Source organism: Phyllostomus discolor, chromosome 4, assembly GCF_004126475.2.
Source record: "Phyllostomus discolor isolate MPI-MPIP mPhyDis1 chromosome 4, mPhyDis1.pri.v3, whole genome shotgun sequence".
Taxonomy (NCBI): Eukaryota; Metazoa; Chordata; class Mammalia; order Chiroptera; family Phyllostomidae; genus Phyllostomus; species Phyllostomus discolor.
The window spans coordinates 208,441,760-208,456,866 of record NC_040906.2 but is presented as its reverse complement, the minus strand read 5'-3'; the positions used below and the strand labels follow the sequence as shown (position 1 = coordinate 208,456,866).

The following is a 15,107-nucleotide window of genomic DNA, read 5'->3' as shown; positions in this document are numbered from 1 at the left end:
TCCTCGTATCGGCGCCGGGTGGGGAGGACAGGCCACGGGGCAGAGCCCCCACCGCGGGGCAGGGGCTGCCCGGCACTGTGCTCACCTAGAGAGAGAGACGGAGCTTTATGAGGAGGGTCACTGACACGACAGAGGAAGCAGGCCCCCCAACTGCGAACGCTTTTAAGTCGGGGGTGGGGGGGTGGCTGACAAGGGGAACAGCCCGACCGCTCTCCCATTCTGAGAGCAGCTCTCGCACGAAGGGGCTGGTCCCCCCCACCCCCAGCACACCCACAGCGGGCTCCCTGCCCCAAGGCAGGTGGGATGGTCTGCGGTGGAGCCATCTGCCCGCAGGGGGCATGAGGGCTGTGCCTGCCCTCTGACGGGGCGCGGCGCCGGAGGGGGAGGGGGAGGGGGAGGCGGAGGATGGACAGAAGCACCCGAGTGCGCAGGTCGCAGCCACAGAGGGACCCCGCAGGCGCCCACCCCGCGGCTCTGGGCGAGAACCCCGCACTCGACTATGCTGTGCAGCTGGTGTGCGGCCAGACACAGCAGCTGGAGCCTCGTTCTGGACGCGGTGAACGGGCACACGGGCCCCCAAACCCACAGCCTGTCGTGCTTGGGGGCGCCCACAGACCCCCTCTGCAGCCAGCCCTGGAACACCTCAACAGGGGTGGTGTCCTTCTGTAACTGTTGCTCTGTGCCAGCTTTGGGAGGGGGGTCGCCCTGGATTTCTAGGCGGCTGTGAGTTACCTCGGGGGAGGGGGGGAGCTGGCGGGAGGAGGGGCAGACGGGACCCAGGCCACAGTCCTCCGGTGGTCTTTCGCCCACTGGCCCCCCGTCTGTTTCAGATCATCGACAAGAGCAAGAGAGACCCCTCGGAAGAGATCGAGATCCTGCTGCGGTACGGCCAGCACCCCAACGTCATCACCCTCAAAGACGTGAGTGGCCTCCCTGGTGCAGCGCCGGCAGGCTGGCTTTCCGTGGGGCTCGGTGACCGGGCGTGGCATCCAGCTCGCGCCCAGGCCTGCATCTGCCGCTCGCCCTTCCGGGCTCCGCCTGACCTGCCCATTGCTTACACCTCCCACCCCCAGCTCCCAGGTCACATGACCGGAAAGGGGGGAAGATAGTTGGTGTGAATTCCAGCCCAAATGTGCGCTTCCCACTGTCATTGCTACTGTGACAAACAGGAGGGTGTGGCGGGCCAGGTGGGGGCTCAGCCCCCTTCCCTTCCCTGTGGGTTGTTAGCGGCCCCTCCCCCAGGGCGGAGTGGGCAGGAACCAGCCACATTTGAGCCCCTGGGGGGGTGGGGGACAGGGGGTGCCCCCAGCAATCCGTGAAGGTCCCCGGGCTGGGGTGTCGGGGCCCACGGCAGAGTTCCCTCCTCTCCAGCCCACACTAGTGGCTTTAGTGGCCTGTTTTGAAAACTCACTGGTCTGGAAGCTCAAGTGGAATCCTATTTTGGAGTTTTACTCCATTTCCTCCAGGTTCTCCTCGGTGCCGGGGGCCCATGCAGCAGGACCTGGGTGTGCCTGTCACACACACAGTGTGACACAGGGACAGCCGGAGCATTACAATTAGTGTGACGAAAACCTCCTTTTCTATCATCCCTTTGCTGAAAGACAAGCTCCACCCCCCATGCTACAGTTGCCCTGGCTCTGCCGCCCGCCCTGCCTGGACCCTGGGGTCTGGCTGTTCCGAGTCTTGCCCGAGGTGGAGAGGGCCCCTGGGTGTGTCAGAAACGCAGGGCCAGGCCCACCCCCTCCACCTGCAGGGTCAGAACCTGCTGGGGTGCAAGCGCCCCTGGGTGCTAGGTGCACTGAGGGTGTGCACCACGCTGCCCTAGGGGCCGTGCAAACGCCCAGTTTCAGTCCCCACGAGTCGGCCTCGGGCCGTGGGCAGGGCCGGGGCTCCTTTCAGCAGGAACCTCAGTGTCCAAGTCCCTGCCCAGCTGCGGGTGTGGACGCTGGTTTCGTCCAAGAGCCGTGTCTAGTGGGACCGGGCTGGCCACTCGCACGTGCCTACTGTGTACAGTCTTTCACTTCCTGGGACGGCGCCCTCTGCGGCCGCTCCTCTCCCCGCCCCCCCGGGGGGGGCACCGGGCGGCAGCGTGGGTGACTGCGCAGCAGCAACGACGCATGCGCGCCCCCTCCCGGCCCCAGGTCTACGACGACGGGAAGTTCGTGTACCTGGTGACGGAGCTGATGCGCGGCGGGGAGCTGCTGGACCGCATCCTGCGGCAGAGGTGCTTCTCGGAGCGGGAGGCCAGCGACGTGCTGTGCACCATCAGCAAGACCATGGACTACCTGCACTCGCAGGGGGTGAGCCCGCGGGGCGGGGCGTGGGGGGCGGGGCGGTGCAGGGGGCGTGGCGCGGGCGGACGGGCGCAGCCCAGCGGGCCGCGGACCTGGGGCGTCTGCGGCTTCCTCCGGCCTCCCAGTCGCTCTGTGTCTGACGTCACGGGCGCACGCGGGGCGCAAGGGGCCAAGGGAGGAAGGTGAATGTACCTGGATCACTTACAGAAACAACGTAGGCTCGGTAAAGGGAAATGTTAGAATTCCCTTCACTCGCCCTATTTAAACTTGAAATTTTTTTTAACCAACGCAAAGTGACACTAGATAAAAGTGACCACAGCACACCTGAGCGGTGTGGCTGCGTGGGCGGGGCGTTGTCTTGCAAAGCGAAAGGTCATGGGTTGATTCCCGGTCAGGGCACAGGCCTGGGGTGTGGGTTCGGTCCCCGGTTGGCCAGAGTTCGAGAGGCAACCACACCTCGATGTTTCTCTTCCTCTCTTTCCCCCCCTCCCCCATTTCCTCTCTCTACGAGTAAGTAAATAAAATCATTTTATGTAAGTGGGAGTAACGCTGAGGCCCCCACAGCCCCCACCACGGTCCAGGCACTGCCCTCAGCCCCACCTCCCACCCCCCGCCCCTTCGAAGTCCTAACCTCTGGTGGCCCAGCGTCACAGACTGTCACCAGGGCGAGGACGGCTTGAATGTTCGCCCCCAGCCGCACACGAGCGAGTGCCAGCGGTTCCCCCAGACACTGCCCCCCACCCCACACTCTCAGCCCCAGACGCGGCCTCCCCAGGGGGCCTGGCCCCTCCTCCTCACCAGCCCCCACTCTCCGGGTTCTGGGCACATCCCCGGAGGCAGGCATCCTTCTCTGACCAGCCGTGTGCGTGTGGTCAGTCCCCCTGAGCAGGAGGGGATTCTGCCAGGACCCACAGTGGGTCCTTCTGGGTGGTCACTGTGGTCAGCCTGCCCTGGTGGAATGTGCAGGTTGGCTGTGGTTGACCGCGGCAGGACCTGGAAGTGGACACACGGTCTCTCCTCCCCTCCTCCGGGGCCTCTGCGAACCACACCGGCTGCCCGTGTGGGTCCCTTTAACTCTGCGCGCCCCCCCCCCCCCCCCCCGCCGTGTCCTCTCCCTGGGTTGTCACAGGACGAGGAGATGCTCAGGCCCCGAGCTCTCCCCACAGGTGGCCCTGCAGTCAGTCTCGGTCCCGCTCAGGAGACGCCGCCCCGTGCCCTACGTAGTGGTGTTGCTTGAGGTGCCGCTGCCCTGCGTCCAACACGGCTGTGGCGGCCGGTCCCACAGCTCGGGGCTCAGGGCGCGCTCCAGGCTTCTGTGCCCACATCTCGGCTCGGCGTCCCTCCTCACAGGTGCACCGACGCCTACCCTGCGGCCCGCGGGCCCGAGGCACGTGCTTGCTGTTTCAGATGGTCCCACCTGTGCTGCCAGAGCAGCCCCAGTCCCTTCTGTCCGCTGGCCCCCAGCCGCTCGCGCAGCTGTGTAGCTGCCAGCGTACTTTTCCGTTCAAATGTCCCCTCACGGTCAGAGGGGTCCACCCAGCCCCTCTGACCGGATCTGAGCATGGGGGGGCTCTAAGCAGAGCCTCCGGGCTGACCTGCCTGTGCTGTGGGATGTGCCCTGGAGACACACAGGGTTCCCACGGAAACCCCACCTTCCTGGCCCGCTGGCTCCCTCCTGCCCCTCCCTCCGTGCTGCCCCCCAGGTCAGGCAGACCCCTGCTGCCTTTCCACCAGGTAGTCCACCGAGACCTGAAGCCCAGCAACATACTGTACGTGGACGAGTCTGGGAACCCCGAGTCCATCCGGATCTGCGACTTCGGCTTCGCCAAGCAGCTGCGCGCCGAGAACGGGCTGCTGATGACGCCCTGCTACACGGCCAACTTCGTCGCCCCGGAGGTAGGGAGGGCTCGGAGCCCGCGGGAGACGGCGCCTGGCGGAACCGGGGTTCAGGTCGGCAGGCGCCTTCGAGAACAGAAATGCGTCAGAGAAGGATCGGCCTCCGACCTTGCTCACACACAACTTTTATTTGATCCCCGTCTGCCGTGGTCACAGCGGCATTACTCACAGTGGCCAGGAGGTGGAAGCTGCCCACCTGTGCGTTAACGGCTGACAGGACGAACACAGTGTGGCTTATCCTGTATGACTCAGCCCCAAAAAGGAGGGCGGGCCTGCCCCGAGCTACAGTTCGAGTGTGCCTTGAAGACAAGGGGTGAAGTGAGATTCGCCCCAGTGCTGGCTGAGGTCTGCAGCGGCCAGATTCACACAGACAGAGAGTGGGGGCGTGGCGGGCGCCAGGGACCGGGCAGGGGGAGGGCGCAGGAGTGTCCAGTGGGGACAGAGTGTCAGTCTGGGAAGGTGAAGCAGCTCGGGAGATGGTGGCAGTGACGGCTGCACAGCAGTGCGAATGTGCTTAACGCCACTCTTAAAAACGGTTAACCCTGGCCGGGTTGCCCAGTGGGTTAGAGCGCCGTCCTGATGCTCCGAGGTTGTGGGTTCGATCCCGGTCAGGGCACAGACGAGAATCAACCAACGAGTGCAAAATCAGTGGGACGACAATTCCATGTTTCCCGCTCCCTCCCCCCCACCTTCTCCCCACCGCTCCTCTCTCTCTATAATCAATGGAACTTTTTCAAATGGTTAAGATAGTCGATTTACGCTGGGCCTATTTTTCATAATGAAAACTTCTCCTGCCTTAAGAACGAACAGCTTCCTCCTCAGTCTGTCTGTCTGTCCGGTGCCCAGCAGGAGCTCTGGCTCCCAGGGGCTGGTTCTCGGGGGTCCTGCCCGCCCCGTCCGCACCCTGCCGGGACCGTCGTCCCATCGGACCGACTCGCCGTGAACCTGAGTTGCCTTCGCCGAGCGCTCACTTGCCCCCCGCCCTCCGCTGCAGGTGCTGAAGCGGCAAGGCTATGACGCGGCGTGCGACATCTGGAGCCTGGGCGTCCTGCTGTACACCATGCTGGCGGGGTAAGGCACGCCCTCCCCGGGGGGGGGCCTTTGTGCCCACGCTGTCCCCAAGGGGCGGGCCACCTGTCCCCGGGGCTCGGGTGTGGGCACACCTGCAGACTTCACGCCCCCTTCAGGACACCTGCGAACAGGGCAGGGAACGTGGCCAGGTGTTTTCTTGAGGGCATCTCCAAACTAGGCACCGGGGGCTGCCAGCCTCAGCCCCACCCACAGAGCATCCCGGCCTCTGGCCTCGAGGCCACCCCCTCGCCACTGCCCGGGCGGGGCCACTCCCTGAAAAGGTCCAGGCATTCGCTCCTTAAAGTCATTGTCTTGAGCCAAGGAGCACCCAGCCCATGAAAGGTCATGGTCAAACAGTGTCTTGAGGAAGCCAGCCGCTCACGGCGCTGCGGCCTTCAGGCGTGCGTGGGCCAGTTTCCTGGGACGAGGCCCTGGCGTTAGAGGGAGCGGCCATGCCTTCCTGCGAGCTCAGCCCCCTGGCTGACCCCTGACCCCGCTGGCCTGGCTCCCCTCCCTGTGAATGGGGGGACTCACACATGAGGGCTGAGGCTCCTCCCCTGAGAGGGTCAAGAACGCGACAAACCCCTGGTTCCCGACGTCGCCCCAGTCTATCGAGTACTCGGGGGAGGGTCACCCAGCGCCATCTCCTGAGGCAGCAGCGTGGACCTCGAGCCCTCACAAAACTGGACGGGAATAGGCTGCACTTTCTGTGGCCCTAACAAGCGTTCCGTAACAAGTTGGTGATTAGTGCCGACGGAGAAAGGGGAGCAGCCCCGAGGTCCTGATGTCACGGCTGTGCCGCCGCCGTGTGGCTGTCCACGAAACCGAGATCACAGCCTTGGTGTGAGAACCACACGGGACTCCACTCTAGGGAGGCGTGTACCCAGCCCCCGTGTTGTGGGCTGGGTCACACTTGGGGGTGGCAGAATGAACAGCTCGCACGCCCTCTCCGTGCACCAAGCACCGTGCACGCCCCTGCTCAGTGTCATGTGTGGCGCTGCTAAGGTCCCTGGGAGCACGTGCTTCCACCCATTTTGCAACTGAAGCTCAAAAACCAGCTTGTCAGAGAACCCAGGGGTGGTAGCAGACCGGCTGGGGGCCTCCCTGACTCAGCGTCTCAGGCCCTCACCCATCACATTGTGTCGTCACCATGGAAACCGAATCACCAGGTGCACCACTCCGACACACGGTCACTGGGGAAGCCAGGCGTGGTGCGGAGAAGCTTCTCCAGGGCTCAGGGGGCCCTTGTCACTTGCCCCGTTGACCCCGAGCCTTGACCACGTAAGGGAAACGGACGCAGCATTGAGAATAAGTCGTGCGTCACCACCAGTCCCAGTTCTGGAGCATCACGGGGAGGAAAAAGCCGTTTGTAGTGGCAGAGTGGCTGCATTCTGTCGTGGGCTTTATTTGAGGGTTAAAACAGAAGCTCGTTTCCATAAATCCTCTCCTCACGCAGATTCACCCCCTTTGCAAACGGCCCGGACGACACCCCCGAGGAGATCCTGGCGCGGATCAGCAGCGGGAAGTACGCGCTCTCCGGGGGGAACTGGGACTTCGTCTCCGACGCGGCCAAGGTGAGCCCGCGCCGCCCGGGCGCCCCCTCGGGTGTACAGACCCTGCCACAGCTGCTCCGTCCCTGACAGAGCCGGAGGACACCGTTCGTGCGAACGACACAGATGCTGCACCGCCGTGGGTTTTTCTAAAGCTGCTCAGCTAAAGGATATATAGATGCATAAATATTTTACAGCGCTGTTCACATTTCCTACGGGCTTGGTGTGTCAGAACCAATAAGATGTACATGCATACTCAGAGAGACAGAGACAGAGAGAGGCGTTTGTTTTTAAGAAATTAGCTCATGTGGTCGTGGAGCATGGTGAGCCCAAAATCCACCCGGGAGGCTCAGGCTGCAGGCGCGGGGAGAATCCACTCAGTAGGCGCAGGCGCAGGGGGGAGTCGAGGCGGCAGCTCTAGCACAAAGGCCACCCACTGGCAGAGTTCCTGGTTCCTCGGGGACTCTGCCCACCAGATGGGGCCGTGGCACATCCGGGACGGTGACGGATCGTCCGACTGTCCCGTGGTCAGTGACCGTTGGTCGCAGATGTCGGTGGGGGGTCCTCGCGAAGATGCGGCTGCGCACGTCATGGGGAACCGGCCGCTGTCCGTGGGGTTAGCCCTGCTTCGCCGCTGGGGGGTGTCATCCCCACGGAGCAGTATTTCAGCAGCTCACACACAGCACCATTCAACATCTCCACACGCGGTTTCTCTTCAGACATGACATCTTCAACACAATGTAAACATTTCAGGGTTAGAACATAGCCGCCAGCCACGTGCTGGTGGGCCTGAAGAGCAGCACTGGACCCGAAACGCAGAGACTCGGGGAAGCGCGGCGAGCGGCCGAGGGAGGGGGGCGTCTGTCTGCTCAGGGCTCTGGGACAGCCCAGACCGCCCGCTTTCTCTCTGGCCCTGACCCTTGACCCTCCCCACAGGACGTGGTCTCCAGGATGCTGCACGTGGACCCCCAGCAGCGCCTGACGGCAGTGCAGGTCCTGAAACACCCCTGGATCGTGAACCGCGAGCACCTGTCCCAGAGCCAGCTCAGCAGCAGGCAGGATGTCCACCTGGTGAAGGTGCTCACACGGGTCCGGGGGGCAAAGGGGCGGGGAGCCCAGGAGAGGCCCCGTGAGGCCCCCCCATGGACCCGAGAATCGCAGTGTGCAGGGAGGGGCCCCCGGCGCACGGGCAGGCTCCCCCACCTCACCCATCACTCTCACGCGGGCCCACGCAGCTCTCTGAGTGGGCACACCACCTGCTAACGTGGCTGACAGGTTCCACGTGTGTGCGTGTGTGTGCGTGTATGTGTGCACATGACAGCGAGGCAGGGAGAGGAACACGGACAAAGGGGGACACAGGCAGAGCCGGGGAGGTGCAGGGAGGGTCTTGGGGCCGTGCGGCTCCCGGTCCCCTCCGTCACGACACAGGGCACCCGCTTGTGTGCGCCAGACGGGGGACAGACACTGCAGCACGGGCCCCCGGCTAGGTGGCCACCCTCGGCTCTGTGCCTGGAGGAGGGCCAAGGCCGCAGGCCCGCCAGGTCTCAGGGTCCCGGGCAGGAGTGGGTGCAGTCTTCTGGGTCCGGCTGTGCAGGTCACCCACCGGAGGAGCTACTAGACCTCCGTCTGAGGCCACGCCCCCTCCCTCCCGTGCACAGCGACGGACAGGTGCCACCTTCTCTCTGCTCCGCCACCAGGGCTTGCTGGGGCACCCCTCTCAGCAGTCTGTGAGACCCCGTCCCCCCACACTCAGAAATGGGGCACAGAGCACACCAGGGTGCCACTCCACAGGGGCCTCCATCCGAGCAGCAGCCTCACAGGGCGGGGTGGGGGGCGGGGGGCAGAGCCCTCCTCAGAGAAGTGGGGGCGGCCCCAGCCTTTGTGGGTACGTGCGGGGCTTGGAGCTCCCGGGTTAGCAGCGGTCTGCCCTGAGGATTCGGGCCTGCCACCGTTTCCCAGGCCAGTCCAGCTCCTCGGCCGTGGCCAAGTGGCGGGGGCCAGACCCTGGTGGGTGGCAGGGGGGAGTGTGTGTGTGCAGACCCAGCGGGCCCAGGACAGACGCCGCCCAGCCGGAGGAAGTGGGGGGCTTGACCTTGCCCGGGGCAGGGGTCAGGGCCGGCAGGGGTGTCAGGCGGGCACAGGGGTGAGGCCCTGCCTGGGCTCACGCACCACACTCGTGGTCACAGGGGCCTCACCCCCACCCCCACCCCCACACGTGGGAGAGAACGACGCCTGAGAGGCCGTGGCCGCCGGCGCCCAGCTGGGCGGTGGCAGTGCGGTCACCGGGCCCCCCCTTGTCTTGCAGGGCGCGATGGCCGCCACCTACTTTGCGCTCAACAGGACGCCCCAGGCCCCGCGGCTGGAGCCCGTGCTGTCGTCCGGCCTGGCCCAGCGCAGAGGCATGAAGAGACTCACGTCCACGCGGTTGTAGCGCCAGGACCCGCACCGCCCTCAGCCCCGGCACCGGCACCGCAGGCGTCGCCACAGCAACCACGGGGCCTGCACTCGGCCCCACTTCCTCGTTCAGCCCAGGGGGTCCGGACAGCGACCTCCCGGTGCCGCCTCGCTCTGCCCGCCTTCCCACCTCCTTCCCCGCAGCCACCACGCCGGTGACACCGGGGTTCCTGCCGGCTCCGTGCACCGCCACAGCCCCCGCTCGTGCGGACAGACTTTTCCCAAAGAGAAAGCCAGTCACCTGGTCGGAAATGCGACACGGGGTCCCAGTCGTGTGTAGGAGGCTTCGAGGCCCCCCCCCCCGGGGGCCGCAGCTGGAGAGCGTCAGAGCGGGCACAGGGCGCCAGAGCAGGGCCCGGCCCCCCGAAGACCACCCAAAGAGCCTTCATCGCGCTGCCCCTGGCGCGGGCCTGCCCTCGATGGCTCTGGGTCTGCTCGCCTTGCTCCGCCCACCGCCCACGGGAGCCTGTGCCCACCGGGACCCCGAGCTCAGTCCCCAGTGTCTCCCCAAGGGGACAGGAGGGGCCGGGGGTGGGGAGCTGGAAGCTCTGGCGACAGGGAGGTGGCACCATTTGCGGAAGCTGGGCTGTGCTGTTGCGTGTTTCTGTCGCATGGACCCGCCTGCACGGGCCTTCCGTGACCGTCTACGTGACCCTGGGTGTGCGCACAGGCGAGGTGTGCTACTGCCAGCCAGGTGTGTGCTGCTGCTGAACCAAACCGCCACCAGCTCAGCCGCTGCCTGCGTGGGTCTGCAGGAATGAGCACGTGTGTCCTAGTCGGCCTGCGGGAGGACCGCCACTCGCCACCCATCCGTCTGTCTGTCCCTGTGGGCTCGGGCAGGGCTGCGGGAGCGCCGGGGGTCACAGCCAGGCTCCTGCTACAAAGACAATATTCCCGTGTTTCTCGTGTCCCTCGGCCTCTGCTCGTTCTCACACACAGACACACGCATGCTGCCTCCTGGAAAGGACTCCCTAGCTGGGTCGGAGGCTCTCAGACCTGGAACGGGAGCCGAACTAGTACACACGGCATCTTTCATCACAGCACCTCAGGACACGGAAGGTGGGGACAGACTCGGCCCCGGGTTCCTCCTGCACAGCCCTGGTAGGCGTTTGCCAGGGGTCCCCGAGGCTGCGACGACACCCACCCCACCCCAGGGGTCTTGCTCAGGCCCGACTGGCGTTGCGGATCAGAGCAGGGACAGCTGCAGTGCCCACAGGCCCCAGGGTCTCCCCACCCAGAGGCCACCCGAGTCTTTGCATCTCGTGTGCCGCTCGGCCCCCAGCTGCCTGCTGGGCCCTCGGCCCGGCCTGTCCGCACGAGGCTTGTCCCTGAGCTCGGACGGAGGGACCCAGGGCTGAGCGTCCCGAGGGGGCGGCGGGCGGCAGGTGTGTCCCCACTGTCATCCCCGCTGTGACGGCCCAGCCCCCAACTGTCTCCGCTGTGCGGTGAGTGTGGCCTGATGTCTGAGCTCTCGGCTCCAAAGGGGCTCACGAGCTCCTGCGGTGGACAGCCTGCACGGCCGGACCCGGGAGATGGCACCCCCACCCCTGCCCATGACCCTGAGGCCTGGTGGGCCTGTGCCCTCACCCCCACACAGCCCTGCCCTGCCCCGTGGAGTCTGTGAACCACTGTGCCCCCACCTCCGTGCACAGCGAGGCGAGAAAGGCAACCTAGAGAAGGGAGACGCTGGCGGGAAACCCGCCTTCCCAGAGGCACCCGGGGCGTCCAGCGGCCTCTCCGTCCGGCGGGAACGACAGGGCGCTGGGTGTCTCCACCGTGCCGGGGCCAGCTCCCCTAGCTCCGGGAACGGCACCATCAGATCGTGTACAGGTGACAGGAGGTCACCCAGCCCTGCCCACAGCCCTGGGGCGGGAAACCTTAGGATTCGCTCAGAGCAAAGCCTGCGGCTCGCCAAGACACAGACCCTGCACGACACCTCTGGGGTGTCACCCTGCCCCGGCGACCCCCAGTTTGAGAGAATCTGGCTCTCCCCACGGGTGTGAGGGTCTTCACAGGGGCCACCTCCAGCCACACTGGGCAAGGGCCGGTGTCCCTCCTGTCCTGCGGTGTGGCGGGGGACGGGCATCCTGTGTATCCATGTTCGGAAGGCCGTTCGCCTTCTAAGCGGTGACGGTTCTCAGTGTCAGTTCTCAGCGCTGTTCTTTGAACCCTGTCCCCAAGGCCGTGGGCAAGACGGCCCTGTCCTTCCCGGGTCTCTGCGGCACCGGGTGACCGATGGCACTGCCTCTGCTCCCTCCCCCATGCTGGTGGCCCCCACCTCAGAGTGACAAAGACCCTAGCAAGGAGCGGCACCCGAACGGGGAGGAACAGACGGTGGTGACTGCGGGAGGCCTCCCGAGCTCAGGAGACCACGTGTGGGAAGGGGGGGGACTCGCGCACGGGGGCTGGCGGCAGCGGCGGCGGGCGGGGCGCGCGCTTTCTCCCGCACCCCGTCACCCCGGCCTCGCACTTTGTTTACACGCCGCTTCCGCTCGCCGGCCCCTCTGCTCGCGCTTCCGGTTCGTGTTCGCGACGGGCGGCCCCTGTACAGGTATTTATTACGCTTTCCAGACTTTCTGAATAGGTTTTTTAAATAAACACGGGTTTTATGAAGTGGAATACTTTTCTCGCCTCGCGTCTTGGGCTTTCTGCCTCGGTTCCCATAATGCCCTGCAAGGAAGCCCCGCCCCGCGGTCTTTGGGGGGCTGTCACCCCGCGGTTGGTTGGGTGACTGACCGCGTGGGACAGGTGGGCCCATCGCTGCCGATTCTGCACTGAGAGCCCTGCGGGGGGGGGGGTGCGTGCGTGTGTGTGCGCGCACACGTGCATGCGCAAGTGCACTCAGAGGGCACAGAGACACGGGGAGGGCGTGGCGGCACAACCCAGACGCGTCAAAGCCCCCACGGGGCCAGCAAGCGGGTGCTGGGCCGGCAGGGAGAGCAGTTCTGGTCGCGAGAGTCTCACAGTCACCGCGGACGCAGTGCCCCGACCCTTGGCATCCGGCTCAGGCGCTGGGCCGCGAACCCTTGCGCGGCCCGCGCTGCTCCCCGCATCGCCCGGCACTCAGCGAGGCAGACGTGGCAGCGGGACTGGTTCCGGGGCGCCCCCCGGGACAGCCCTGCCCGCGGGAGTGTCCTGTCCCGGTCCCCAGCGGCAGGGGCGCCCGGCCCAAACGGCTGACTGTCGCGAGTGATGAGTAGATAAGGTTCTGCACCCGGACTCGGAGCCCACGTTCGCCAGTGGCCTATGAGATCCCCGCCAGGGCTTTGGGGTGGGGGGGCGGGGGGAGGTGAGATGCCCTTGTTGACCTTGGGAGGTCGGCCACGTGATTCCTCGGGAACTGGCGCTCCACCTGTTTGCACTTGTCGCAATTCACCACTAGGGGGCAATGGGCAACTTCCTGCACTTGGAACCTGCAGGAAGGAACCAGCAACTACCTGCACCTGGAACCCGCGGGTGCTGGTGCTCGCCTTCCCGCCCCTCCCCCGCCCCTCCCTTCCCCTCCCCCTCCCAGGTGCCCCGCCCTGGTGCTCTCCCAGGGGCCTTCCCTCTTTATCAACACACAGAAGAGCGTTGAGAGGCATCAACCGGCCCGCCCCGGACCTGCACAGTGAAAACCTCCCGTTTGTCTGAGTTTGGGTTCGTTCTGTAGCAACGCTGGTTTCCCTCACACCCAGGAGAAAGTCTTAAATGTCTCCTTAAGACACCCCTTCACAAGGGGCAGAAAGTTACCTAATACATGCCTTTACTAGACAAAACCCTGCCTACGACAGGCCTGCAAGGGAAAACTTGATTTAAAAAGGCTTTTTGGTTGTGTGTCACCGACTCAGGAAACTGCTCCGGAGACGGTGGTGAGACATTAGGTCCGGAATCCGTCTGCTGGTCTGTTAACTCATTTATTTATTTTTAGAGGGAGGAGGGGAGGGAGGGAGAGAGGGAGGGAAACCACCTGGCCCAGCTGCACCAATCAGGCCACGCAACCGAACACCTGAGCCCGGGGCCCCGGAACGGCAGACGTTTATCTCTGGCAGTTGTGGGGCTGCAAGGCCAAGATCAGGTGCTGGCAGTGTGTGCACCTGGACCTGCCTCCCCGTTCCTGGGCTCCCAGCCGGCTCTGGCCTGTTCTTACACGGTGTCCGTCCATCCTCGTGACCTTGTCCCAACCTACCCGCCTGCCCGAGGCCCCCCCACACACCGTCACACGGGGTTGGGGGCGGGGAGGGCAGAACCAGTGAACTGGAAACCACACGGGCACTCAGCCCAGTGTGCCTCCGTAGCCGTGCGCTCCTGGCTCAGAAACAGTGCCCTGTGCTCACGGTGTCCACGGCATCGGGTTGCCCGCTGCTGTCACTGCCAGCAGGAGCCACGTGTGTGCGGAGTGTCAGGTCCTCAGGGAGAAGGTCCCCGAGGCCGCAGGGAGGGCGCTGTGGGGGCCAGCGGGCCCCTCACATGGACTCCCAGCTGTTTCTTGTCGGGGGTGGGGGCCCTGGTCTGCTCTGCTGCCCTCCCCGGCCTCGTGGGGGCTTGCTCTTATGGGGGGGGGGCTCCCACCCAAAGCGCAGCCGCCCACCCCGGTGAAGCTGTGCGCTGTCTCCGCAGCCCGCAGGTCTCCCTCCGGCACCCAGCAGGACCCGGCACCCACTCCCGTGCCCTCTCCACCTGTTTCCCCGGCCGAACTGCGACCGCGGCGTCGGCGTGGGGGCCAGATGCCAATGAAGGAAGGGAGCAAGGGAATCAGACGTTACGATGCCCGAGAAGCTGGGACGCACGCGCCTCCTTGCTTTGCTGGGAAGTTACAGCTTCACACAGTCCCCAGGGCACCTCCACCGGTCTGTCCCCCACAGATCCCTGGGGGGGGGACAGAATGATAAAGGGGGTGTTCTGCACATGGGCAGTAGGAGCCAAGACGGCGGCCACAGACACCGTCCAGTCCAGCCCAGGCAAAGGGCTGGACTGGATAAGAGACACCACCCTGGAAGATCTAGGCAATCGATTGGCTAGGAGGCGGACCCATGCGCAGCCTGCAAACGCTTGGGAAGCTGACTGGTTACTCTGAAAAAGCTCCTGGTCCATCCCAAGCCCGAGGCAGTGTAACCTGAGTCTAAAAGGATGTCGCCCCTCCTCTCTCTCTCTCTCACGGGTAACACGTGCTCACCCTGTTCCCCCTCCATGCGTTCTCTCCATGGCAGCCACGTGGAGACAGCAGCTGCCTGCGGCCCAGCAGCCCCACGGACTCCAAACACAGCCCCAGGGGAGGCGCAGCCGGAAAAACAAGCTGAGCTGGCTGGCCGGATGGCGAGAAAGGCCGGACTGGGCCAGCCTTGGCGTGGCACGGAATGTCTGAACGCTGGTCCTATTTCTGGCCCCGATGAAGGCCAAGTTGGGCCTTCTCCACACAGGGACGGACGGAAATGGGACATTGGGAACCCAGGGGCTCGCCTTTGATTCTGGTGGCACCTGGCGCCACAAGTAACCCTTACCACAGCCCCTACACGCGTGTCTCCCGGAAGCCTTTTCTCGGGGCACCACAAGAACCCTGCTTCCATGGGCAGCAACTGCAGGATCCTTATCGGCTGTTTGCCTGGACCCCGGACGCAGCACCCAACCTGGCTCCCGTGGGTGCTCGGCACCGCCGGAGGGATGGACGAGACTGGGCCAGGAGACAGAACGGACCGCGGCACAGAGACCGGGCTGGAGCCCACACGCAGACCCGAGCGGCTTCCTCCCGTCAGAAGCCCCCCTCTCCCGGATCCCCGCCCCTCGAGCCCCTGGGAAACTGAGTTTGCACACACAGTCGGAGCGGCAAGTGCACGTGGAATGCACCTTGGCTGTGGCAGCTGGA

At 65.3% G+C, this 15,107-nt stretch overlaps 1 protein-coding gene across 3 annotated transcripts in view; it reads left to right on the top strand.

Moving 5' to 3' along the window:
* The window catches only part of RPS6KA2 (ribosomal protein S6 kinase A2), a 144,777-nt gene extending 132,896 nt beyond the window's left edge, over positions 1-11,881 (top strand). For all 3 annotated transcript variants that reach the window (XM_028503998.2, XM_036024969.1, XM_028503999.2), the window contains 7 exons: positions 831-920; positions 2,142-2,300; positions 4,029-4,190; positions 5,185-5,261; positions 6,718-6,835; positions 7,748-7,888; positions 9,117-11,881. In XM_028503998.2, the coding sequence (XP_028359799.1) occupies positions 831-920; positions 2,142-2,300; positions 4,029-4,190; positions 5,185-5,261; positions 6,718-6,835; positions 7,748-7,888; positions 9,117-9,242 (873 nt within the window). In that variant the 3' untranslated portion in view covers positions 9,243-11,881. The remainder of the gene's footprint in view (positions 1-830; positions 921-2,141; positions 2,301-4,028; positions 4,191-5,184; positions 5,262-6,717; positions 6,836-7,747; positions 7,889-9,116) is intronic.
* The last annotated feature ends 3,226 nt before the right edge of the window (positions 11,882-15,107 follow it).